This window comes from Passer domesticus, chromosome 25, assembly GCF_036417665.1.
Source record: "Passer domesticus isolate bPasDom1 chromosome 25, bPasDom1.hap1, whole genome shotgun sequence".
In the NCBI taxonomy this organism is placed as follows: Eukaryota; Metazoa; Chordata; class Aves; order Passeriformes; family Passeridae; genus Passer; species Passer domesticus.
In genome coordinates, this window is record NC_087498.1 from 1,216,373 (window position 1) to 1,241,002 (window position 24,630).

At 52.7% G+C, this 24,630-nt stretch overlaps 1 protein-coding gene and 1 non-coding gene across 2 annotated transcripts in view; both read right to left on the reverse strand.

Moving 5' to 3' along the window:
- Window positions 1–2,299: 2,299 nt before the first annotated feature.
- Window positions 2,300–24,630, reverse strand: part of LGR6 (leucine rich repeat containing G protein-coupled receptor 6) — a 151,653-nt gene continuing 129,322 nt past the window's right edge. The window contains exons 10-18 of the mRNA XM_064399090.1: window positions 24,431–24,499; window positions 23,451–23,522; window positions 20,374–20,439; window positions 17,927–17,998; window positions 16,471–16,542; window positions 15,683–15,808; window positions 11,886–12,046; window positions 6,373–6,453; window positions 2,300–4,845 (exon numbers count right to left, since the gene is read on the reverse strand). Of these exons, the coding sequence (XP_064255160.1) occupies window positions 3,608–4,845; window positions 6,373–6,453; window positions 11,886–12,046; window positions 15,683–15,808; window positions 16,471–16,542; window positions 17,927–17,998; window positions 20,374–20,439; window positions 23,451–23,522; window positions 24,431–24,499 (1,957 nt within the window). The 3' untranslated portion in view covers window positions 2,300–3,607. The remainder of the gene's footprint in view (window positions 4,846–6,372; window positions 6,454–11,885; window positions 12,047–15,682; window positions 15,809–16,470; window positions 16,543–17,926; window positions 17,999–20,373; window positions 20,440–23,450; window positions 23,523–24,430; window positions 24,500–24,630) is intronic.
- On the reverse strand, window positions 12,304–12,396 carry LOC135286286 (U6 spliceosomal RNA). The gene has a single exon (XR_010350695.1). It is a non-coding gene; the product is annotated as a U6 spliceosomal RNA (small nuclear RNA).

Consider the following 24,630-nt stretch of genomic DNA (forward strand, 5'->3'; position numbering starts at 1 on the left):
ACACCCTCCAGGCATGTGCCTGGAGACGTCAGTGAGGCAGGAGCCAGGGTGCAGGGGGGATCCTGGGTGAGCCGAAGTAATGGTCAGCACATCCATGGGCAGTGTCTGCTGTGGAGGTCTGAGAGATGAGTGAAGTGCTGTAGGTCTCAGTTTGGCTGGCCTGGTGTGGGCTCTGGCACAGACAGGACCTGAAGGGCTGCTGGCCAACACTTCATCTGGGAGAAGAGGGTGTGGGAAGTCCCCCATTGATCAGGGAGCCCCACAACCCAAAGATCTTCTATACAGACCCACAGTGGACTTTTCCACAGCTTCTTGGGGAAATTGTTCATGTGAAAGGCAGTGCTTTCACCTGTATCAACCCTGCCATTATCTCTGGGTCTTCCTGGGTTGGGCTCTCTCAGATGCTGCTCCTCCCTTCAGCCAGCTCCTGAGGTGTGAGCCTGAGCCCTGGAAAGCTGACTGTGCCAGACTCTGGCCAGCCTTGGGCTGACTCCCTGTTCCTCTGCCTTCAGTGCCATCAAGAGTGTCTGTAACTGTTTGTCATTGCTGTCCCCCACAGTGGCCAACACCTGAGACACTTGGCTGAAACTGTATAGAGACCCTTTGGATGAGGGCTGCAACTTGTGTAATCCCAAAAGAAAGCTGCTGCATCTACCCCACAGCCTCTCCAGCCATGGCAGCCTGACATGTTCAGGAGCTGTGCACAAGATCTGACATTTTGGGAACCCCATGTACCTGCTGGGGACTCCATTTCTGCTACACTGGCCATGCAACATCATGCTGCTCTTGTCCTCAGTGCTGCTCAGCTCCTGCTGCCATCATGATGAAGAGCTGTCCCCTGATGGCCCAGAGCCCTTGGAGAACTCACATGTCCCTCTGCTGGGGACAACTTCTGCCCTGTGTGCCTTTGGGTACCTCAGTGACTGCTTGAAGATACTCCCAGCAGCAGTGCAGGGCCGGGGATTTCAGGCAAGTTTCAGGAGTGTTGCAGTTAGTCTGTGACTTGTAATGATGCTCATTGTGTCAGTGGGGTTTATTTTAGGCTGTCTTCCAATTCGAGATTTCCTTATGGAGTAAGGATATGTGCTGGGGAATTTGAGTTTATGCTGAGGATCATAGAATTGTCCTGGATGGGAAGTGACCTTAAAGCTCACCCAGCCCCATGCCTGCCACAGCAGGGACACCTTCCACTATCCCAGGCTGCTCCAAGCTCTGTCCAGCCTGGCCTTGGACACTTCCAGGGATTCAGGAACAGCCACAGCTGCTCTGGGCAACCTGTGCCAGGGCCTGCCCACCCTCACAGGGAAGAATTCCTCCCCCAATATCTAATCAAACCTCCTCCCTGTCAGTTTGAAGCCATTCCCTTTTGTCCTGTGACTCCAGGCCCTTGTGAACAGTCTCTCTCCACCTTTCTTGCAGGCTCCTTTCAGGACCTGGAAGGCCCCAGTTAGGTCACCCCAGAGCTTCTTTTCTCCAGGCTGAACCATCTCAATTCTCTCAACCTTTCCCCATACTTCATCTCTCTAACTGACATTGTAGTCCTCCTCTGGACTAGCTCCAGGAGGTTGATCCCACCTCCAAAGGCGCATTTTGTTTCTGGAAATTGACCTAGGATGAGTCTTTCCCAGTCCTGTGCATGTGAGCAGCCTTAAGGACATGGAAGAAAATGGCTCTGTGTTTTTAATGAGCCAAACAGGAAAACAGATTTTGAGCATTTTCAGGATATCAGAGGTCTGGATCAGGATTCAAGTCGCACAACAGGCCATGTTTTTCCCAGTTCCCACTTGAAGATTGTAGCAGAGCTTTGGATTTTGTCACTAAATTTTGGGACCCCACCTTCTAATCCTTGGGTCTTGCCCAAGTTTTCATCTCAAGTTTTTCATCTTGAGATAAGACCACAGGCCTCAAGTGCAGAGGAAGGAAGCAGAGCCAGGCTCTGTCTGGTGAGTCTGGCTTTGCATGGGAGATCCTGTTATATGATGTCCTTGCACTTTGATGCCACAGACTCTGTCCTGGTCACAAACTCAGAGCCCTGAGCAGCAGATCACAGGGTACAGCTCACAGGAGTCTGTTCCACGGGACCTTGGGAGGCACCAGTGCCACAGTTCTGCTGCATAAATGTTGGTGATTTAGCTCTTCCCTCCTGAGAGCAAGGGTAGGGAGGGTGGTGTCAGCTCGTGTGGACACAACACAATTTCCCAGCTCTCACTCTTGCAGTGCAGACAACACCCAAGGCACAGCATCTTCCACCACCACCAAGGTGCTCCTCACGTGAAAGAGGACAGAAACCAGCCACTGGTCAGCAACAGGGCTCATTTATTATCTCATGAAAATGAGTGACAAACAGCTGCAGTAACGTCAGCAGAACCAAAGCTTTGCCCAGGCCTGAGCTCTGAGCGCAGGGCTCCCTGCTGCACTGGGTGGCACTGGGAGGGTTTGTGATGGAGTCAATGGATTTGGGAGATCCCTGAGCTGCAGGGAGTGGACTTGAGGCTGTTCCCAGTGGCCTGTGTCCTCCTGATGCTACCATCCCACAATGCTGATTTCTGTTTCCTCCTTCTACACCAGCTGCCTGCCCTTCAAACAGGAGAAGGCACATGCAGTCCCCAGAATGGCTACACTGTGTGTGGGACATGTACCCAAGAACCAAGAGCCTCTTCCAGGAGTGAGGTTTGGGGGCAATGAGGCAGCAGCCAGACCCCATTTTCACCATGTCTGACCAGGAGCCAGGTGGCTACAGACAGGAATGCCCTAGGTGTGCTGTGCTGTTTGAAGGGGGGTGGAGGGGCCTGGTGTGCCCTTGGGTGCCTTGGCTCGGTGTTGCTGGGTGACCTCAAGCAGAGCACATGGGTTTTTCTGGGAACTGTTTGGGTTTGGCTGCTGGGGATTTCAGAGACCCCTTGTAAGTCACTGTGGGTATGATTGGAAAACTGAGCATCCCCAGCTCCTGGTCTTGGCTGGAAGTGAGGGTTGTGTCCAACCCACGAAGCTTCCAGGGAATGAATGGGGATTCCCAAAGCAGAGGTGGTCTAAAACTTGGGTGTACACATGGATGTGCTGCTTTTGGTGGCGTGAGACAGACACCAGCCCATTTCCAGAGGTGTGTGGGACCTGCAGAGAGCCCTAGAGGACAAGGGCTGGGGTTCCTGTGGATGGCCACATCATCACAGGCGGCCATTTCCAGGGGTTGCCACAGAGCAATGGCTTTGGCCAAGAGGTCTCTGCCTTGAGAAGAAAGCTTGGTTTCGCTGCAGGCTCCTCCTGGCTGGTGATGCTGCAGGGTGGGCAGGAGGAGGTTTCCCTGACCCACTTCCTGAGCCAGTGGGGCTCTCTCCCAGGCAGTTCCTAGCAGAAGTGAGACTCACACAGGGATTGTCTCCTCCCATGGCCAGCCCTGAGTGTCTGGAGCTCAGTCAGAGCCCTTCTAGGCCAGGGGCAGCTGGCAGAGCGGTGCCTGTTGCCCAGGCAGGTATGATGGGGATGAGGGTAGACAGGTTGTACTGGTGCTTTTCAGGGAGCCGTTTGTGTCACCTTGCTGGCCCCTTGGCACTGCTGTTGGCCCTCGGCGTGTGCTGTGGGGCCGTTCCCACGGCTGCTCCGAGGAGGTTTACAAGTGAGATGTGTAGGGCGGCGTGGGTGGGGAGGGGAGGAAGGTTATCCGGAGGCTGCTGCCAGACACATCCCGGCTCTCTGAAGTTATCAGCACCTCACTGTCATTGAGGCAGGGGCAATGCTCAGAGCAGCCCCTCTCCTTGCCCCTGGTGCCCACCCTTTGCTGGCAGGGGATGAGTGTCATGGAGGGGAAGCTGTAGCTGTCAAGGATGGGGCGCACTCCCAGGGAATCAGGTGTCTCACATATGTGGTCGATGTCGGAGAAGTTCACCAGAGCCTGGGTGGAATCATAGGAGCTTTTCTCCATGTCACCAGCCCTGCAGGACTGAGGGAAGCTGCTCTTGTCCTGCCCTTTCTGCCTCAGCAGGCGGAAGTCATCTCTGAAGTGGGGGTTGAAGAGCAGGTAGAGCAAGGGGTTGAGGCAGGCGGGCAGGGGCAGGACCACAAGGAAGACGGATTTGATGACCTCTGGGGTGATAAGGAAGAGATTGAGGGTAGAGGAGAAGGTGAGGAAGGCCACTGGGCAGTAGAGGAGGCAGTTGGTGAAGATCAGCCAGGCCACATGCTTGACCATGGCGCAGTCCCAGACAGCGCTGAACTCCCCCTTCAGCAGGTTGCAGTAGAGTCGGATGTAGGTGCCGGTGATGGTCAGGAAGCAGAGCATGTTTGTCATCACCAAGGCCACGGTGAAGCCTAGGGTGGTGGGTTTCCCCTCTGGGATGGGGTATGGGAGGCAGAGAGGGGATGCTCCATATTCCCCAATGGAGAAGAGAGGCAGAACAGCAGCCACAGAGGACAACAACAGGCAGCAACCGGCAGCAGCCTTGACCTTGCCCAGGGACGGGGACTTCCCATATCCCCGCACGCAGGAGGCTGAGAGGCTGCACTGCACGGCAGCCAGGGTCAGCAGGAAGATGGCAGCCTGGGAGGCCAGCACGGACAGGAACCCTGTCACCCTGCAGCCCACACCCGACTCCCATCTGGCGCCATAGTGGGCAAAGTGGCCGTAGGTGAGGGTGTCCACGAGGGCCAGCATGCTGCAGGAGATGCCTGTCAGCATGTTGGCCCCAGCAATGGAGCCCACGAGGAACTTCACCGGGGAGAGGTAGCTGGGGGAAGCAAAGACAGCCAGGATGACCAGCCCGTTGCAGAGCACCGAGACCAGAACGATGACCCAGACTCCCAGGCGGATGATCCAGCTCTCAAACAGGTGATCACAGGGCTTGAAGGGACCTGGAAGACAAACCCCAAAGTTACACCCAGCAGGCACTGCTTCTCTCCAGTGGTGCTGCTCGGAGTGGTGGCCAGGTCCCAGCCCTCTCCTGGCCCCACCAGCCACATGAGTGCCTTGGGCTGGCAAGGAAAAGATGACATTGTCCCCCCTCTTCTGCAGCTGCCTCTTGGCTCTGCCCTGTGCTCCTGCCCCCACTCTGGAGTGCCTCTGGCATCCTGTCAGATCTTGTCTAGGGTGGGAAGAAGGTGCAGGGAGAGGTCAAAATGAAATGTAAGGAACAACAAACTGATCAGTGCTCCTAAAATGTAAGAAGGTCGTGACTGCAGACCGACCAACACTCCTGGTGTCAGCCTGGCATTTGGGCCCCTCTGCCATTACCTGCTCCTCCTCATGTTCTCCTGGGAGCTGGTGGTGTGGAGATCTGCCAGGATGCTGCATCCTGCTCTGGCTCTGCCAGCCTCTCTCTGTACACTCAAGACCTTGGCTAAGAGGTGTCTGTTTCTGCATGCATGGGATGAGCACCAGGAGGTGAAGTGTCTGGGCATGAGGGAGAGAGGGAGTGAGCTGGTGTGGCAGGGAAGGGACAGAGGGGTCTGGGCAGGCTGAACATGGAAGGATGTCAGGAGAAAAAAAGAATAGAAGTGGATGGAGGAGGGAGTGAGTAAGAGAAGGTCATGGAGGGGTAAAAAGAGGACTGGTCTGGAAGCCAAAGGAAAAGAGGAAAGTGGGGAAAGTGGGAAATGGCATGAAATTGCCTCTGGGAGGGATTGGGATGTTTCAGTGAGTGGCTCAGCAAAAACAAAACCAGGGTGGTAGAAGTTTTAGGTGGTAGAGAGCAAAAAAATTAAAGGAAATGGAGAAATCTTTCTCATCTCAAAGGAGGTGAAACTCAGAATGCCAGGCAGCAGGACATGCCCTCAGCTGAAATCTTGTTCCTTTTGCCACAAACTCAGTAGAACAACTGGTAAAAAGTCTGTCCCTGCCAGTGTCCCACAGCAGACTGGCTGGAACCAGAGCTCTCCAGCCTCCAGGTGTGCTTGTGTAGGACCCCACTGAGCTATGAACAGGGACAAAATCAAAGGCAACTTCCTCGAGCCCCAGCCAGCCTGTGCAGTCCAGTGCCTCTCTCCTCTCCCTTCCTCAGGAAACAGAGCAAAGCATCCCTGCAGTTTGCAGTGCCATAGGTATGATCAGGACTCCAAGGACAAGGCCTTGCCATGCAATATTCTGGGCTGGCTGAGGCAAAGCCAAGTGTAAGTCATGCAGGGAATCAGGATAGCCAGGTCTGAGTGCAGATGGATGGAGGAGCTGGTGGTACCTGGGGCTCCTGGCCAGGCTTATCCTGACCTGGGCCTCTCCTCCTGGGAGGGCAGCTGCCTCCAACAGGGAAAAGGACACTCCTCACCTGTCCCCCATTTGGCCTCCAGCCCATCAGGCTTCTGATCTGAAAGGTCGTGGGGGATCCTGGGGATTGAGAGAAGCTCAAAGGATCCCACTCTGTTCAAAGGGTTTCCCTGGCTGCTCACCCGGGCTTGGTGTGCACTGGATAGTGGGGTGCAGCTTCGACTCCTCAAGGTCCAGCTGAAGATCATCTGCATCTAGGTCATCTGGAGAGGAAAGAACAAGAAATGCTGCTCAGATAAGAACAAGCAGAGCCATCAGAGCTACCTGGGCCAGGAGCTTTTCCTGCTGCCTGTCCTGCACACAGACCTTCCCAGCCAGTTCAAAGTAGCTGCTGGTGTACACCTTGTCCCCTGCAGTCACTGCTGTAGAGGGAGAAGATCTTGTAAACGTTGGTGGGTTGCAGTGTAGCCAACCCCTCTGTTTTTAGGTTACTCCCAACATTTTGAAGTGTGAGAGCCCCAGATCCCAGAGCTGTGTGACTGCGGTTCCCTCCTCCCAGCTCTCTTTATTAAAAGTAACGAAATACTCCAGCCTGTGTGGTTACAGAACACAAAGCCTTCAAATGCAGCTTCTCCATGGGAGCTTTCTGGGCAGGCCTTGTCCAATATTTGTTCACCAACAGGGATTTTGGGGCTTTGTTCAGAGGGAACCATCAACCTCTTCTTGCAGCACAAATTTTTTGTCAGCAGCAACCACCACCAAACAGTTCCTCAGCAAAGAGACAAGGGAACACAACATTTATTGCTTTATTTTGTGCCCTGTAAAACCTTGGGACTGTGGTGCCCTGTTTTTAATCGTGGATGTTCCCAGGATTTGCTGAGGGATTTGCAGGCTGGTTGCCTGTGGGATTCTGCAGCCATGGGGTTTGTGCAGCCAGGCTGCAGAGCCCAGCCCTGCACCAGCATCTCTGTCATGCTGGCAGCTGCACCCCGAGCCAGGCTGGGGCTTGCTGAGGGTCAGGCAGAGAGCCCCTGGCTGAAGAAGAAGCTGCTGGAAGGGAATGGGGCTGAGCCCTCAGCTGTGTGTTCAGTGTAGGCCATCACCAGGGTGAATGGCATCCTCTCAGCCTAATCCACGATGTACTTTTCTGCTTTGTTCCTTGCTCCTGTTCCCAAAGTCCTGCTGGCTGACAACACTGGGACACGGTGAGGACAGGAGCTGTCCTGCTGCCCCGTTCCCAGCCGTGGCACCAGCACAGCCTTCAGCTCCCAGTGGAGATCTTGGGAGGGTTGTCTGCCAGCGGGAGGAAAGGGAAAGGATGTGGTTTTGTTCTTGCTACAGCCTGGTAGCCAGAGAGCTGGATCTGTGGCTGTGGGATGAACTCTCTCTTGGATGAATGGACTGATGCTGGAGCCCAGGTGTGCACCTGGCAGCTTAGACAGTGGCCAGGAAGGCAAATTTCCACAGCACTGAAGATAAGGCTGACCTGAGTGGGATTTATGTGTCTAATCTGTTTAGAAGTGGTGCCTCTCAAGAGCTGTGCTCCCTGCCTGTGTTTGAAAATGTGACTGGGATTATTTGATTAAAGGATGATGACAAATAACGTGCTATCTTTAGTGCCTCCTGACAAGCTTCATGGCTTTCTCGGCTTCAGGGAGCTTTGGAAAAAAAGGTCATTTTTAAGATCTGTCTGTGTAAGAATTGAAATATTACTGCTGCTTTGGAGCCTGGCAAGGAAACCCTCACAGTGGGATGGAAAAATATTTCATCCTTGTATTTTATAGTCTTATAAATCTCCAGTGTCTTTTCCAGCCACAGTGCGGAGGCTGTGATGTGCAGTCATGATACCCAAATAAAACAGACACAGCCTTGCTCTTTCTGTGCTCTGCTGAGACCCAGCCCTTGGGAAAGTGTAACCTGTGCCATCCATTTTCTCCTCAAAGCCTGGTTTTAAGCCCAGGTTAAACATTTTCCTGAAGTGAAGGATGATCTTTTGTTTTGCCTGGACTACTGAGCCTGCTGGGAATTACAAAGCAATCCTTAGTCAGCACAGTGGGATTCAAAGTGAAAAATGTACCTCTCTCTGCTAGAAACCAGTCAGTCTCCAGCCTGGGAACTGTGGAGAAAGGAAAATGGCTGTTATGTCCCAGCAAGGCAGGCTGCATTGATTTTGAAGAAGCTGTTATTTATTTGAATTTTGCTGAGGTGCCTCCACTTTCTGAGGTCTTATGGGAAAAATCCTCTTTGCCAGTAGTGTCCTTTCCATGAGAAAGGGGCTGCCTGTACCAAAAGTCAAGTGAGAGGGAGAGGAGCAGAATTGCTGGGGAAGGGATAGAACAGAAAACACTGGGCTGAATGCTTTACCCCTTAGTGCTGTCTGCTCATTCCCTGCTCAGTCCTGTCTGTCTCAGCCAGGGCAGTCCCTGGGGCTGCAGGGACTTGCCCTCTCCTCGGTGTGAGGGTGGCTGCAAGAGGCCTGGGCAGATCCTGTTTGGGGTCTGGAGTAGCTTTTTGAATGACAGGAGTAGAAGTGGATCTCTAAGGACCCTGTAGGGTTTGCAGGTAGTGCAGAAGTTCCTTAGTAACTTCACAAGCTGCTGGAGGTGCTGGGCTGGGGGAGCAGTGTCCCACTGCCCAGGATATCCACACACATGTGCTCCCCTCTCCCCTCCCACAGCTTTGTTCCATCATTGCAAACACATGCTTGTAAGGGAATTCATCCTCTTCTGTCCTCAAACCAGAGGTCCCAAGGGGAGCCGCTGGGATGGTGAGGGAAGTGCCCCAGGGCACTTTTCCTGCCCTCCTCTGCAGCACTGTTGGGAGCTGCTGGGGGCTGCTGGGGGCTGTCCTGGTGGCAGGTCCCTGAGCCATCTTTGGGTTCCTGGTCAGCCACAGGGGCAGACTTGGGGCAGGGGTACTGCTAAACACTGCCAGTTGTAATCCAAAGAGGCTGAGATAACTGGGAGAAGAGAAGGCTCCAGGATTTAGAGACCCTTCCAGTGTCTAAAGGGGTGCCAAGAGATCTGGAGAGAAGCTGTGGCTGCCCCTGGATCCCTGGCAGTGTCCAAGGCCAGGCTGGATGGGGCTTGGAGCCACCTGGGACAGTGGAAGGTGTCCCTGCCATGGCAGGGGGGGCCACGAGAAGAGCTTCAAGGTATTTCCCAACCCCAAACCATTGCAGAATTCAATGATATCCCAAACATATCAACGATATCCCAAGTGCTGGAAGTGAGACCTTAAATATCCATTTTGGCAAGGTGACAGAATGATGAGCTGTGCACTGAGCACTCTAGTTTGGGCCCCAGGTGGCTGTTGCTCAGATGAGGATGGACACACTCGGGTGGACATCCCCCAGGGCCCTGAGGGGATGGGGAAGGGCTGATGTGGCCCTGGGGGCTGTGGCACTGTGTGCTCTGAGTCTGGAGCCAGTGCTCCCTCAGGTGCTGGGTGTGGGAGCAGGGGAGGCTGGAGGAGCCACGGCCAGGCAGGGCAGGGCTGGGCATGGGAGCATTTCCTATCCCTGCGTGGCTGCCTGGGACAAGCTGCCTTCCACTGCCCAGCCTGAGGTTCTGGGCACTCCTGTGGGAGGGACTGGAAGCAGTGCACAGGGCTGAGAGGACAGAGCTGTCTGGAAGTGTTCCCTGTCCCTCTTACAAGTTCTCCCACAGTGTCCAAGTGCCCTGACAAGCCTGGCTGGACCTGCTGAGACACAGCCCCAAGGTATTTTCTCTTCAGCAGACCGCTTTCCCTCTTGCATGAAAGGAATGTTTGGGAGCTTTTTTCCTCTTTAATGAGAAAGTGTTTTAAGTTTCATATAACCCAGACTAATGCCATCAGTGGCCATCAGAAAGGGAGCACAGGGAACAGAAATAAAGCCATGATTAATTAAGTAAAACAGCAATATCACAAAGCCTATATCATCAAGAGCAGACCCTGCTGCTGGAGGTCTGGAGAGTCATCTGCAAAAGCTGCATATCATAAGGAATGATGTTCCTATGCATTTCCATTTGTACCTCTATGCTTTGATATTTCAAAATAGATCCAATGCTTTAACATCTGAAAATAGGAGCCTTTATGAGCTGCAAATAGTCTCATTTGGTCTCAGAATCAGTCAGCATTCCCCTCATGGTGCTGGGACTGGCCTGGAGGCCTGGGACCCTGGGGTAGGTTTTGGTCTGCTGGCAGGGCCAGGTGACAGCATCCTTTGGCACATCAAAGACTTTGGTACCGAGCAAAAGCAGGTCTGTGGCCCCTTGTCACAATCTAGATCTTTCCACAAATGCCACAATTTGCTGGGCAAACCTCACAACTATCTGCACTAGGACTGCTACAGTATGGGCTGCATTAATGATGGAAAAAGTGACCTGGCTCAGAATGAAATCCTGCAGCAATGACTGTAACATGACTCCTCTGTACTGTCTGGCCAGTGTTACCACCAAGTCTACCATGCTTCCTGGAGCCACATCATGCCAGTAGGAATCACATTTGCTACCCTCTGGCTGGACCCTTGGCATGTCTAAAGGTCATTCTAAGGCTGTGAAGGATCAGTGCAGGAGTACAGGGTTTGGGGGTCACTTCTGGCTGTGTCACAACGTGTCTTGTCTTCCAGCAGCTCTGGGTCTGAATCTGCCTCCAGATGCAGTCCTGCCTGCTCAGGCTGTGGGGGCACAGCAGGGCCCCTGGCTGGGCTGATGCTCAGTGCTCCTGGGAGCAGGTGGGTCAGGGCTCTCCAGGGGCACAGCCCTCTCTCCATCTCCCATGTGGATTTGCCTACAGGATGTCTCAGGCCTTGGAAGTGCACTGTATTTACACAAATATATAAATAGAAGCAGCATCCAGGCTGTGTTCTGAAATGTTGTTTGCACTCTCCAGCAGTTACAGAGGAAGCAAAGGGGTTCATGTTTTTCTTTGTGTTATTCTGAGATTCTCTTGCAGAGGGATCACACCAGTGGGGCTGGGAGTGCAGTGGTGCCTTGCACTCTCTGCTGGCTCCTGGAACTGGCCTCATGCAGTCTGTGCAGAGCTGCACTTTGGAGCACAGAATAAATTGACTCTTGGACAGAAAATACTGTTTGACCATGGAGCTTCATCTTCCCTGCCTTGGCCAGTCCCTGTGCTGTGTTCCCCAAACATGTCCTCTTGTCACACCTAACCCTGACCTTTGCTGTAACACCCAGGGTGTGCACAAAAGTAGCACACACAGAGCTCTCTCTGCCTCCAGTCAGTGGGATATTCCAGGTATTTGAGTTCATTCTCTTACTCAGATTAATCCCAGGGTCCTTCCTCTAGTTGATGTAAGAACAAACAGTGATGTCCTGCCAAAGGCTCCACATGGCCCAGAAGTCTAATGACCAAGCCCAGTTGTCCCAGGTAGCCTCAGCCACCTTCCAGTGCCTTGAGCAGTGTCCCTCCATAGCCAGCAAGGCCAAATTGACAAACGTGCCCCAGGTGTGGGGGCTGCCAGGTCCTTTGGTTCCACTGTGATTGTTTGGATGTGCCAGATCTACCCTTTCTCCCACAGAGGGTCACCAAATGGAGCGTGTTCAAAGCAATGGGCCACAGTGTTGAAGAAGGCTCAGCCTGCCCTCCCTGAGGCAGTGTCACCTCTGTCAGTGCACCACTCCTGCAGATGCAGGATTGCACCCCAGCTCCCAGCCCTGCCCGGGGCCGATCACCATGCAGGCTGTTTACTCACAGTGGTTGTCAGTGTGACCTGGGAACAATTCCAGGGTCCTCTTGTGTGGATCCTCCTCCTCAGGGGCCATGTCTTCTCCCTCCCACTGGCTGGACACCCTGAAGATGCTGCTGCAGCTCCCGTAGGCGCAGCACTGGTAGGCGTAGGGCACCTCCAGGACTCTGCACAGAGGAAAGCAGAACTTTAAGGTGTGTCCCCTCCATGGCCTGACTCTCCATTGCTTTGCACTTTTTGCTTAGTTCCTTCAGTTCAAAGATGAAACTCATCTATACAGAGTCACAAAATATTCTGGGCTGGAAGGAACCCACAAGGATCATCATGTCCAGCTCTGAAGTGAATGGGCTCTACAGGGATCACATCCACAATGTTGGTGCTATTAGCACCGTGCTCTAAGCAGCTGAGCCAACCTCAGAGTCAAAAAAATATGGAACACTTCACGAATTTCTGTGCAGGAGCCATGCTGACCTTCTCTGTATCATTCCAGTTTTGGTACCTGTGCTGCTGACATGACAAAAGCTGGTCTGTGTGGTGATGGTCACAGTGGAGAGGGATTTTGCTTTGGTGAAGGCTCCATGTAGGACAGGGTGTGATCCCAGGGCAGCCCATGGTGTCTCTGCACCACTTTTGGTGCTTAAGACACTGTCAGTCAATCGAATGTTGTCAAACACCAGGTTTGGAAACTGCTCTTAAGTTCCCAGATAGTTCCTTGTCCTGGTTCCAGCCAGAACAGGGTTAATTTTTGCAGTAGGTGTGAGGGAGCATGGCCAGGACCTAGAGGTTATTCTGTACCATGTTACTCATTGCTGGGGGCTAGGGGGAAAGGAGAAAATGTGGTGGGGGAGCCATCTGGTATTTGTTTGTTGTTGGGGGCTTTCCACGCAAATAACTTTCTTTTCTTATACTTTTTGTTATTAATATTGTTGATGTTACTGTTTGTGTCTTATCTCATTGCTGTTTCCAGTAAATTGTTCTTATCTCAACCCATGATCTTGGCCTTTTGTGCCTCCAGTTGGGGAGCAGTGAGTGGTGCATGGTATTAGCAGGAATACTAAATTGGAGAATACCAGTCCTAAACCACCACATTCCTAAAAACCCTTCTGCTGTTCTCCTCAGAATAAATAGCTCCTCTCTCCAATATGCAATTTACAGTCTTCAATTTTTACCCCAAGGCCATGTTTTCCCAGGCATTCTTTCCTTCCTTCAAGGGGACAAGCTTCCCTAGAGCAAGGCTCCCCTTGCTTGTTGAGGGCACCTTCAAACTCCAGTTCCAGGAGTCCCACCTCAGGCAGGGAATTCTCAGGTCTCCCAAGTGAAGCAAGTTCTTTAAATATGTCTGATTTCTACTTGAAAGTTGAATTGTTAGTTGCTAATTACAACATGTGTTGCAAGGTTAATTCAACAGCAGCTGAGCATCATCTGGATGCAATACCAGGCTGTCTGTCAGCAGCTGCATTTATGGCTTTGCTGGAAGTCAGGGAGACTGCTGATGAATGCAAAGGAACCCCAGGTTTTCCAGACAATTAAGGTCCCCTGACAAGATCAGTAAATATGGTAAAACTCTATATTCTAAAAATATGCTTTTGTTTTATGTTCCCAAACATTTCTGGCCGAGCCCCGGGAGGGTCTGGAAACTCTGTATACAAGCTCGTTTCCTGTTATAAGCTCCAAATTAGATCCTATTATTGAAAGGTGGTAGGGAGGTGCAGATCCTCCCAGCAAGGCTAAGAACTGCTCCCAGATGACTCTTCCAGACATATTCCCCAAGAGTAAGGCTGCTTAATGGCAGTACCCGAAATTTGGGGAATGTTAATGGGTCTGTTGCCTGGCATGGTTCACTGAAGCACTGCTGCAGGCTCAGTTTCTCTGGTACAAACACAAACCAGCTCAAGAGATGTGAATGGAACTGATTTAGAGGAGAAACACCCTGGAAGTGCTGAGCTTGACCCACCCTGCAGAAGGGACTGCCTGTTGGAGCAGGTCCAGAGGAGCCCATGGAGCTGCTCCGAGGGCTGGAGCCCCCCTGCTCTGGAGCCAGGCTGGGAGAGCTGGGGTGTTCACCCAGGGAAGAGAAGGCTCCAGGGAAAGCTCAGAGCTCCTTGCAGTGCCTAAAGGAGCTTGGCACTTGTGAGGGTGCAGCTTGAGTCCTGTGTCCCCTGGACCCCTCAATTCAAGGAAGACATTGAGGGGCTAGAGTCAGGAAAGGGAAATGGAGCTGGGGAAGGGTCTGGAGAGTAAATCATATAGAGAGTGGCTGAGGTGGCTCAGCCTGGAGAAAAGGAAGATCCCCCTCATCAGCAGGGACCTTATCACTCCTTACAGCTGATGATTGTAACAAGGTGGGGCTTGAACTCTTCTCTGGGCACGAAGGGGTAGGGAGAGAGAAAATGGCCTCAAACTACACCAGAGGAGACTCATGTTGGAATCAGGAGGAATTCCTTCAAGGAAGGGCTTGTTAGACACTGGAAAGGGCTGACCAGGGAGGTGGTGGAGTCCCCATCCTGGGAAGTGTTCAAGGAACAACTGGATGTGGCACTGAGTGCTCTGGGCTGGTCACAGGCTGGACTCAATGACCTCAGAGGTCTTTTCCAATATTAATGATTCTCTGGTTCTTTGGTTCTGTGAAGAAAGCTGGAGGCAAACTTTGGACAAGGGTCTGGAGGGACAGGACAAGGAATCCTCATTTCCTGCTGGAAAGGGCAGGGTTTGATGGAATATTGGGAAAAAATTCATCCCTGTGAGGGTGGGGAGGCCCTGGCACAGGGTGCCCAGAGCAGCTGTGGCTGCCCCATGCCTGGAAGTGTCCAAGGCCAGGCTGGACGGAGCTTGGAGCAACCTGGGATGGTGGAAGGTGTCCCTGCCCATGGCAGGGGTAGAATGAGATAAGCTTTAATGTTTCTGTCCAACCCACACCATTCTATTGTTCTATGATCTTGGGTGTGGAAAACCCTCCAAAAGCTCCTGGAACCTCCTGCCATTTGGGAACCAGTCATACAGCATTTTCTAGCTATGAGTTAAAAAAGTCAGAAAGAGAGACCCTGCAGGCACCACTGCTGAGGCAGCCTGAAGGGAGAGCTCCATGCTTCTCCTCAGGCCTGAGCTTTGAGCCCTGTGTTGGTGCAGTGATCTGTGACCCCAGCCCTGTGTGGAAACTGGAGAAGCTCCAGCTTTGGGAACCCATCCTGGATGAGTGGCAACATCAGCTCATGCATTCTTAGCTTGAAGAGAACTCCCTGGGACACCCAAGCAAGAGATGACTTCATCTGGAAGGAATTTGTGTTCTCTGGACCATGGGTGTCTAAGCCCGAAGGCAGGTGCCACACTGAGACCCAGGAGCCAAGGAGGGTCAGGAAAGTCTGAGCCTGCAGCACAGCACTCTGCTCTGAGCCTTTTGCAGCCTCTTCTTCATCAGTTTGACTCCTTCAGGCTCCTCATTAATCCATACCAGACAAGACATGGCCACACAAGCAGAGTTTATGGAAGAAAACCTGGATGTCATTAGGTAGGACTGCTTCTGGGAATGTTTTCCATTGAGAGGAGCCCTGAGCTGGGCCTGCTCCATGTTTTCCACTTGTGTGTGTGTGTTTGGGGTGGGGGTGGTGGCCTGGGAGCTCGTCACTGCTCTCCCGTGGAACATATTAAAGATGAGATGTGCTAGCAGCAGATGGATCTTCCTCAACCCATGGGCCTGGAAACGTTGAGAAAGCACGAGATGGGCCAGGAGAGCAGGAGGCTGAGTGCTGTGAGCAAATACAGCCTGTGCTGAGCACCAGAAGTGAAAGGGCCAACACTCCAAGTACCTCATTTTGGGGAAGCTCTCCTTGGTGAAGGGCTCAGAGAGAGCTGGGTTGCCTTGGAGCTTCAGATGGGTCAGTCCAGCCAGACCGTCCAGGGGCAGCGTGACCAGCTGGTTGTCAGTCAAGTCCCTGGTGAGGGGAAAGCAGAGAGGGAGACCACGGTCAGGGCTCTGCTGCCTGTGGGATCCCAGCCAAGCAGAGGGCACTGCCTCAGTTGCTCCCTTGATGTGATGCTGAAATGGGGCTGGGTGCTGCACTGGGGCCAGGAGCCTCTGGAGGTAAACACTGCAGTCCCTGGGAAGGTGAGGGGCTGGGGTTGGGGCCATGCTGAAAGCTCTGGGTGGTATTTCCCTGGCTGTGCACGTCTGTGCCCCACACATCTCTTCCTCCACTGTATTCAGGGATGACTGCAGATCCCAGCCCATGAAACACCCAAGAGTCTCAGAGAGGGGGCCCTCCAGAGCCAGCACAGATGGTCTGCAGTGACTCTTGCAGAAACAGCCCATCCTGCTGATCTTCCTTAAAGGCATCTAAGGCAGCTATGGAAGCATCAGCAAATGGAGGTTTAAGTGTTCAGGATGAGAGCATCTTGAAGATGGCCCCTCCTGCACTTCATCATCCCTTTATTAATAGGATTTGTTGTGTCCACATCAGTGCTGCGACGTGCACCTCAACACATCAGTCTTTCACATCTAAATCCCAGGTGTTCTGGTAGCCCCGGGAGTCAGTCTGAGGTCCTCAGATACCTCCCATCCCTGGTCCATTGTGGAGGAAATATCCCTGCAACTTACAGCTTGGTGAGGGAGTGCAGGGTCACAAAGGCTTCTGGGTGAATAAACTGGATGTAATTCCAGCTCAGGTCTCTGCAAGGCAAGGACACAGCAGTAAGAAGAGAGCAGAGCAAGGCAGTGAAGCTGCTGACACTGGCAGGGAGCCCTGGTGGGAGCACATGTGGGATGTGTAGCCCCTTGGTCAGCAGCAATTTCTGTCCCATTGCAGCTCCCCCCAGACAAGTCTGGGTCTGTATATGGGTGGTTTCCAACAGAGGGCACAAGAATTTGCCTTGCAGGAGCTCCTCTGCTGAAATCAGTGAGAAAGGATCCATGCAAAATGTTCTTTTCTGGCTTAATTTCTGTTAATTTGGGATTTTTTTTGCCAACATGCCAAACAGGTCATGCCTTAGTGCCAGAGCATTCCCAGTGCAGTCACAGGGCTGGGTGCAGCACAGGCAGATAGGGCCAGGGGTCTGGGGAATGTGATTCTAGAGTGTCTCCTGCCATGCACAGTGCTTTGGAGTCACTGGGTCCCCTCAGTAAGTTCTGCCTCCATCCAAGTAAGACAGCTCCACTCCCTCTGTAAGCAGTGTAGAGGAAACCAGCAAACTGGGACACATTTCTTGCCCTAAGGCTGACTGCAGGCCAACCTTCAAGATACCTGCTCAGGTGTGTGTGACACTGGGCAGGATGAATCCTTTCCCAGGGACAGAACGTACCCAAAGCTGCCAGAGCTTTCTCAGCTGTGTGTGACTGGGCTGGGGCAGCATGCTCACGTTTCCCTGGGTGTCTGCAGTGCCACCTGCCACACCTCAGGTGTAACTGTGGTGTTTGTGACACTCAGGGGATCCCAGGAATGCTGGGCTATTAAATGGCCCTCACATTGCTGCCCCATGGGAACAGATTTGGTGGGATTTAGTTCACTTCTAACAGAACAGCAAATAAAGACTGTCAGGGCTCTTCCCAGATGTCTCAGAGCCACAGTGCCCTTCAGGTGCCAGGCACTTGGGAGGTGACTCTGTGTGTGGAGGTGCTCGGGTGCACTTGTGGAACACGAACTTCTGCGTGGTGGGGAGGAGCTCTCAAACCAAACGGGATGCTCTGCATGCTCCAGCAGTGCCTGGCCAGGACCAGCCTATGTAGGACAGGGGTGCTGGAGCTCAGGTGCACTCGGGTACTGCCCTGGGTTCCTCCTGGCATTCAGGAGGCCTGTCTGTGGTGTGGGTTCTGCCCAGGCAGAGCTGCTGCATGTGGAGAGAGCATGTGGGGTGTGGGCATGAGGGGGCAGGTGAGGAGGGGGTCTGCAGGCACAGGGGAAGCCAAAAGGATGGTTTGTTCTCTCCTCTTTCCTAAGACAAAAAGGAAGAGGGACTCAGCAGAGACAGAGGCAGGCTGGGGCTTCCCCCAGCCCATCTGGGTTCACAGTCCCCCTCCCCAGCATGACCCCAGCTGGTCCCTGGCACACAATACTTGCATGGAGCGCAGGGCCATCAGCTGCACAAAGGTGTCTGCTCGAATCTCCTGGATCTTGTTGTGCTGGAGACCCCTGGAAAAACAGAAACTGCTCTGAGAAGAGAGCTGGAGATCTTTGTCCCAGGGCAGCACTGTTATCGTGGAAGTTGCTGTGCTTGGGAGACCTACTCTTATTTCAAGAGTTAAACAGGATGAGCAGCAAAATGTGTCAAAGCCATTCTCTCCCGCAGGCTCTCCTCCAGGGCTCAGCCTCTCCTTTTGATGCCATCATGACTGAGTAAAGAAATGTTGATGTGCAGTGGCCAAAGATACCCTGTTGACCCCAAACTCACACTAGTTTCCCGCTTTGCTCCTCCCTAAGGCTCCAAACTGCTTTTTCCAGAGGAAAAGCTGAGAGCTTGGAGCCAGTGATCAGCAACCAGCTCTGTGTGACCCTTCAGGAAGGACCATGTGGTGCTGCTCTTTGCCTTGGTGAGGATGAAGGTTTGAGGGCTGAGGGTATCTCAGTGTTTCATGAAGAAATATCTTGATGTCTTGTAGAACCCACTGTCCACATCTGCACATGAAGTGCCTCAGCCCTCCACATCCCCCTTTCCAGCTCCTTCATCCCCTGGGGAAGGGGGAAAAAGCAGGGTGAGAGTTCACAGACTCTGCTGACTGACCTACACACTCCCCACATCCTCAAGAGACATCCTGGATGCTCCAGCCATGCACCTTTTGGGAAAAGTTCAGTTCCTCAGGGCTGTTTTCCCTCGTGTGAGCCCATCCTGAGCTCCCAGACCTGCAGAAGCAGCATCCCCCTCCCTATGACCTTCTGCAAGGTGACCCAGCCACTGCCTGCTGCTCCACCTACAGCAGCTCCCTGGGCATTTCCCAGGTGCTTAACCTGCCTTTAGACTCAGAAATGATCTTGGCTCACCCAAGGACCCTCATGTGCTGGCTGTAGTGTCTCAGCTGGTATTTGGCCACGTGCTCCTGTTCCAAAGGTGGGCACTTGAGCTGCCCCCGTGGTGCCCCAGGCTGGCATTGCCTCCAGCCAAGATTTCACCTGGGAGCCACTGGAAGATGTGGGCACAGATTTGGGGGTCACTGATTGGGAGAGGTGGAGTTTGGGCAGAAGGGATATTGCAGCAAGGTTGAGAAAAATAATTCAGGGGTGTTTAGCTGTGAGGGACCAGCTGTGTGGTGCAGGTGAAGCTCACCAGCAGTTACAGCACAGCAAGGGCACAGCTGAGCTCTTTCTGTGCCAGGCTGCACCACAGGCACCACCAGACTTGTTTCAAACCATCAGGAATACTGATGCTGGGTGGGGGTGGGGCTTGCAGGATAAAAACTTTGGGGTTAAGGGACCAAATACTCATTTTGGTCACTTAATTTAAAAAATAATATTAATTTAATATTAATATTTTATAGGTACATAGGTATAATCTATTTGACGTCAGTAGCCAGAAACTGGGATTTAATGTGATTCTATATTAATGTTAGGTCTGAATTTGGTATATTATAAAATTTTGCAAGAAGAAATTCAGGCAAAATACCTGTGAAACTACAGGTTTGAAATTATGGACATTTATCTTTTTTTGGTGTACTTTCTATTTTTTTCAAATGCTTTCCTGGGGGTACTCTCAGAGCTGCCATAAAAAGCAGCAGGGACTGTGTACTCTCGTTTCCATGTAGTTTCACAGTGTTCTAATGCCCAGTTTGCTGAGCCTGGATGAGCTGGTCTGACTATCCAGGCTGAGGTGCTACAGAGAGCAGGGACAACTTCTCCTGTGGGGTTTTCATGGGGATGCTGCTCCCGTACATCTGTTCTTCCAGGTAGTAGAATTATATGAAAAATCCTGGAGTCTATCTTAACTGGTTTTTTAAACAGTTTTTCTCAAAAAGGCCAAGAACTTGGGTTCTGTTTGAAGTGTAGGGCAACATTTTGAGCTGAATATGAATAACTTTGTCTCAGAGCAGCAGCAGTGCCTCCTGGGGCCTGGAGAGGACCCAGTTCCAGAGCTACAGCTGAGGAAAGAATCCCCCTTCTCTCCGGAGGGGCTGGCCCTGGGCAGGGGGATAAGAGCTGCTTTGTGCCCATGGCATGGGGCCCCTCCTTGAAGCAAAAGACATTTATGGTGGATATAAACCCCATTCTTGATTAGCTCATAGTGGCCTGGAGTTAGTGAAGGGAATTCAGTTCTGTCACATCCTACTTCTGTTTGAAGTGTTGTGTCTGTGACCTCTGACAGGACCTGACTGAATTAAGTGCACAGGGCATATATTTTTATTCTGTATGTGCACAGGACCAGAGAGTGGAGCTCTGGTCCATTTGCACTCCAAACACTGAGTTCCAATGCCCAATTTCCCCAGTGTTTAGGGAGCTCTGTGTGTGGGAACCACCCCTCTCCTCAAAGCAGCCTTTTCCCCCAGAGCACAGCCCAAACAAGGACTCTCCATACTCACAGCTCCTCCAGCTGCTGGCACCGGTGGAAACTGGGCAGCTCTTCAATTTGGTTGTGTGACAGCTCTCTGCAGGGAAAGGACAGCACAGAATGTTGGGACACCAAAGCCAGTGCCCCTGAGCCCTCCCTTGCAAGGCAGGTAGTGCTGGAGAGCGAGGTGACCTCACCTCACCCTGCACAGCTCCACTTTTCGTAACCCCAGTGAGTGGGATCTCCACGCTGCTGCTGGCTCTGGGTGTCTCTGTGCAAGGTGAGGGTTGTCCCATGATTTCCCCACTCACCCACCCCCAGCCCAGCTCCCTGCAGCCCAGCCCGTGGGCTCATGGAGCTGCTCGTTCAGCTGGGGTGGGCTTGTCCTCCCCAGCCTCAGGTCAGCTGGGAAACCCTCCTGTGCCACTTCTGCCACGCCCAGCCCTGCTTCCCATGGGCACAGCATGGAGATATTGCTGCCAGAGCTTGCACAAGCTGCAGATGTGCCTGCAGAGCCTGGGGAGGTTTTGAGCAGCTCCCTCCTGGCACAGCAACCCCACTGCCCATTACCTGCTCCCCATTCAGCCCTTCCTGGCTTTCTCCCAAGGTGAGGGAAGGGGTTGTGGCATTGGCAAGGATTTGGCTCAGGACATTACAGACTTTGGAAATCTCTGGTCCTTGTTCTTTCAAGTGCTGTCACTCAAAAGCAGTTTGCAGCAAACTCCTTTTGCCACTGGTTCATGGTTCAGTGTCCCGTCAGCATCTAGAGTGGCTTGATAGTCAGAGGAAAACCCACCCTGGCACAGCTTAATGAGAATTTATTGAAGCTGAAACAGGCTGGATAAGGAGCAATGTTTAAACCCAGCTCTTTCCCCCACCAGCAGAGACTGGATTTGTGGTTGTTCAAGGGAAATTTACCCCAGGGTAAAGTTTTGTATGTGGTTTCTCGGCCGACTTTCCAAACTCGGTTTCCATCTTTCTGCCAATAGATTGCTCCTAAAATATTTCAATTTTTTTTTTTTCCTGCCAACCCACTCACCACCAGTTTTCCATGGTGGAGAGGAGGAGGCAGGGAAAAGCAAGCAAAAGGTTTGTGCTTGGCTCTGGAGGCTGTCACCCAGGATGGAGAAAAACCTTAGCATCAGTCACTTTTCTCTGTCAATATATTGGGCTTGGCAGGGCTGGAGCTTAGCTAACAGTGATGGGGGAGAACCAGCCCCAGGAGTTATTTCTGGCTCCTCCAGAATGAGGGTAACAAACAGAGCAGCCTCAGTCTCTCATGCTCTGTTGGGGGCGTACCAGGATGAAGGTGCTGATGGCACCAAGGGACTTCAGCTCTGCTCAGGGGAGTTTCACCTATTTCTGCTTGAGGAGAAATACAAATCTTCCAGAGCCCAAGGAGCATTGGGACTACTCTGTCAGGCCCAGGGAGGGATTGTTGGGGTGCTCTGTGCAGGGCCAGGAGCTGGACTCAGTGATCCTTGTGGGTCCCTTCCACCTCAGGGTGTACCATGGTTACACGAAGAGTTTCATTCAGGAGCTCTGGATGAAAGCAGCAGGATGCTGCCAGGTTGATGCCAAAGGCTGCCCTGCCTGTGTGGGGCATCCCAGCATGGCTGTGACCCTCAGCCCCTTCAGTGGCTCTACAGTCCCTGTGCAGGGTCCTTTCAGAGAATCCACACCTGGAAATGCAGCTTTACCTGTGTCATCTATGGCCACATGTGTCACAGACATAGCTCCTGTGGCTGCCCAGGGACAGGCAGAGAGCAGCCCCTGGCTCTGTGGGGACAGGGCCCAAGGCATTTCAAAGGCAAGAGAGATGGAAGCATGCACAAACATTTGCCCTCACTCTCTCTCTCTAAACCTTGAAAGCAATGCAATAAGTGTCAGGAATGTTCACTAGGGAAGAGGAACAAGGGACAAGGGACAAGGAACAAGTTGGTGTGTCCCAATAAAACTCTCCCACATGGTGGTGGGGGGTAGGCACAAAGAACAGGCTCTGCTGTGAGGGCTTGCACTCTGATAACTGCAAACATAAACAGAGGTCTGGGACCCGGCAGCCTGGGCCAGCCCAGAGGCTGCACTTTTGTAGCAAGTCATCCATTGAATTGGTCCAGATGTCTAAAGATGAGAGATCATCCCTACAGGGACATCTGGAACCAAAAGCCTGTAATCTCCTAAGTTACAAATTGTCTTCTTTTATTTTTATGTTTTACTCTTGTTTCCAATTTCTGTGATCAAGAATTCACTCCTGTTGCTTTCCTGGAACAAACTTGTTTTCTTTTTCAGCTTGCTTGTATAAAGACTGATGAGAGGCAAGCCTGTTGTTGCCCTAAGGCTGCAAACTTGTATAAATCTGGCTCATGACTCATTTCCTGAGGATGTCTTTGAGTGCAAACATAGTTGGGGATCTCAGGAATCAGGGGTATGATTCCTGAGATGATGTAGAACCTTTCTGGGATGTTGATTTCATCATGTACCAAGCTAAAGGAGAAAGCGTGACCCCCCAGCATCATTCAGTGCCTTGCTAAACAGGCAGAGCCAAAGAAACAGAGACCAAGCAAAACCCTGACCTGGCTGTGCTGCCCCATGTGAGGAAATGTGGCCTTGTGGCCCCAGAGGTCCCCATCAGGTCAGACCTGATCCCTCCTGGGATATGAACAGGATCCTCCCTCCAGATGATGGCACTTGCTGCAGCTCCCACTGCAACAAGCCAAGGCTGGGGCAGAGGGTGAAGGTGATTTCCCCCTTGTTTTTGGGCTGAGAGCTTCAGCTGGGAGCTGTGAGGTGCTGTGGCCATTCTTACCCACCTCCTTTTGTACTCTCTCTACTCCCCTTGTATGGGAGGGGACAGGTCCTGCTGGTGCAGAGCAAGGAGATGTGCCTGACTGCAGCCCTGGGACCAGCGCAGCACGCTGGGATGGAGCAGCAAGCTGAAGAACAAGCAAGAGCTCAGAGTAGGGATTAAGAAGGTGGTGATTTCTGCATGGAAAAGATGATGGGAACAAGAACCACAGGATGGTCTTCCACGGCTGGTCCTTTCCCTGAGCTAGACAAAAGGAAAGCCCAGCTCCTGAGGGCATTTTGTAAGAGACACGGGTTACTCACAGGACTCGGAGGCTGGGCAGCTGCTGGCACATCCTTCTGGGGAGGAAATGGATTCCTGCCCGGGTCAAGGTCCTAGAGGGATGGAGGAGAAACAAGAAATGGTGTTGCTGACAGCCAGCACTTCTGTGACCCAGAAGCCCAGCTGCCAGTCCCAGATAGTGGCAGGAGAGACAATATCAGTAGGACAATAAAATACATGGAGAGGATAAAATCCTGCCTGGCAGTTTTGGAAAGAGGCACTGCTGCTGGACCTGGCTGAGGTGAATGTGAAGAGTTCTGGGCCACTGCTGAGTACTGAATTCACAGCTGTCCTTGGCCAGCTGGGGGCAGGTGGCAGTGGCCTCTGTAGCATGCTCTGCCATCCCTGTTCCCACTGTTCAGGCTGGACAGGACTGCCTCAGCAGCTGTGTCTGAGGGATGGATGGTGTGTCCCTGTGTCCCTGAGACAGGGCCAGGTCCCACCGTGGCCAGGGGTGCTCCCAGTCTGGGCTCAGCGTGGGGACGGTGTCCAAGAGAGGAGAACCGTGTGTAGCCAGGGCAGTGTGTCCTCCAAGGCCTTGGGGCATGGGGAGGGGACAAGAGCAGCTGCAGGAGCCCCAGCCTGGGTGGCAGATGTTTCCTGAACTGCACCACAGTGCTGGTTCCAGTATGGGCAGAGACACAGGGGTGCAGCAGAAACACTGCACTCAGAGGTTCACTCCTTCACAGGTGCAGGAGGGAAGGAAGGAAAAAACAAAACGAACAAACAAACAAACAAAAGACTGGAGCACACTCAAGAGTACCGAGAGAGCCACTCACAGGAGGAAAGCTGTGTTCAGGAGCCACAGGGGTGAAACGAAGCAGAAGGGTGAGCGACCAGGGAGAGGCAGAGCTGAATACTGCACAGCACTGGGAAAGTTGTCCTCACTGAAACAGCCTGGACCACCTTGGAGGAGGAAGAGCACAGCTAGCAGGGTAAGAGGGAGAGAGGTGCCACTCACAAAACTTCTAGGCTGGTGGTGCCTTTGAGGTCCGGGAATTCCCTGATGTCAGTGGCTCCATTGAGGGACCTGCAGAGAAACCAGGGGGAAGTGAGGTGGGCAGAGCACCTGGAGGCACGTGCAGCTGCTCAGGGTTCCAGACCCATCAGCCACAGTGGCAAATCTGCTTCCTCACACCCAGATGTGATCAAGGCCCAGCA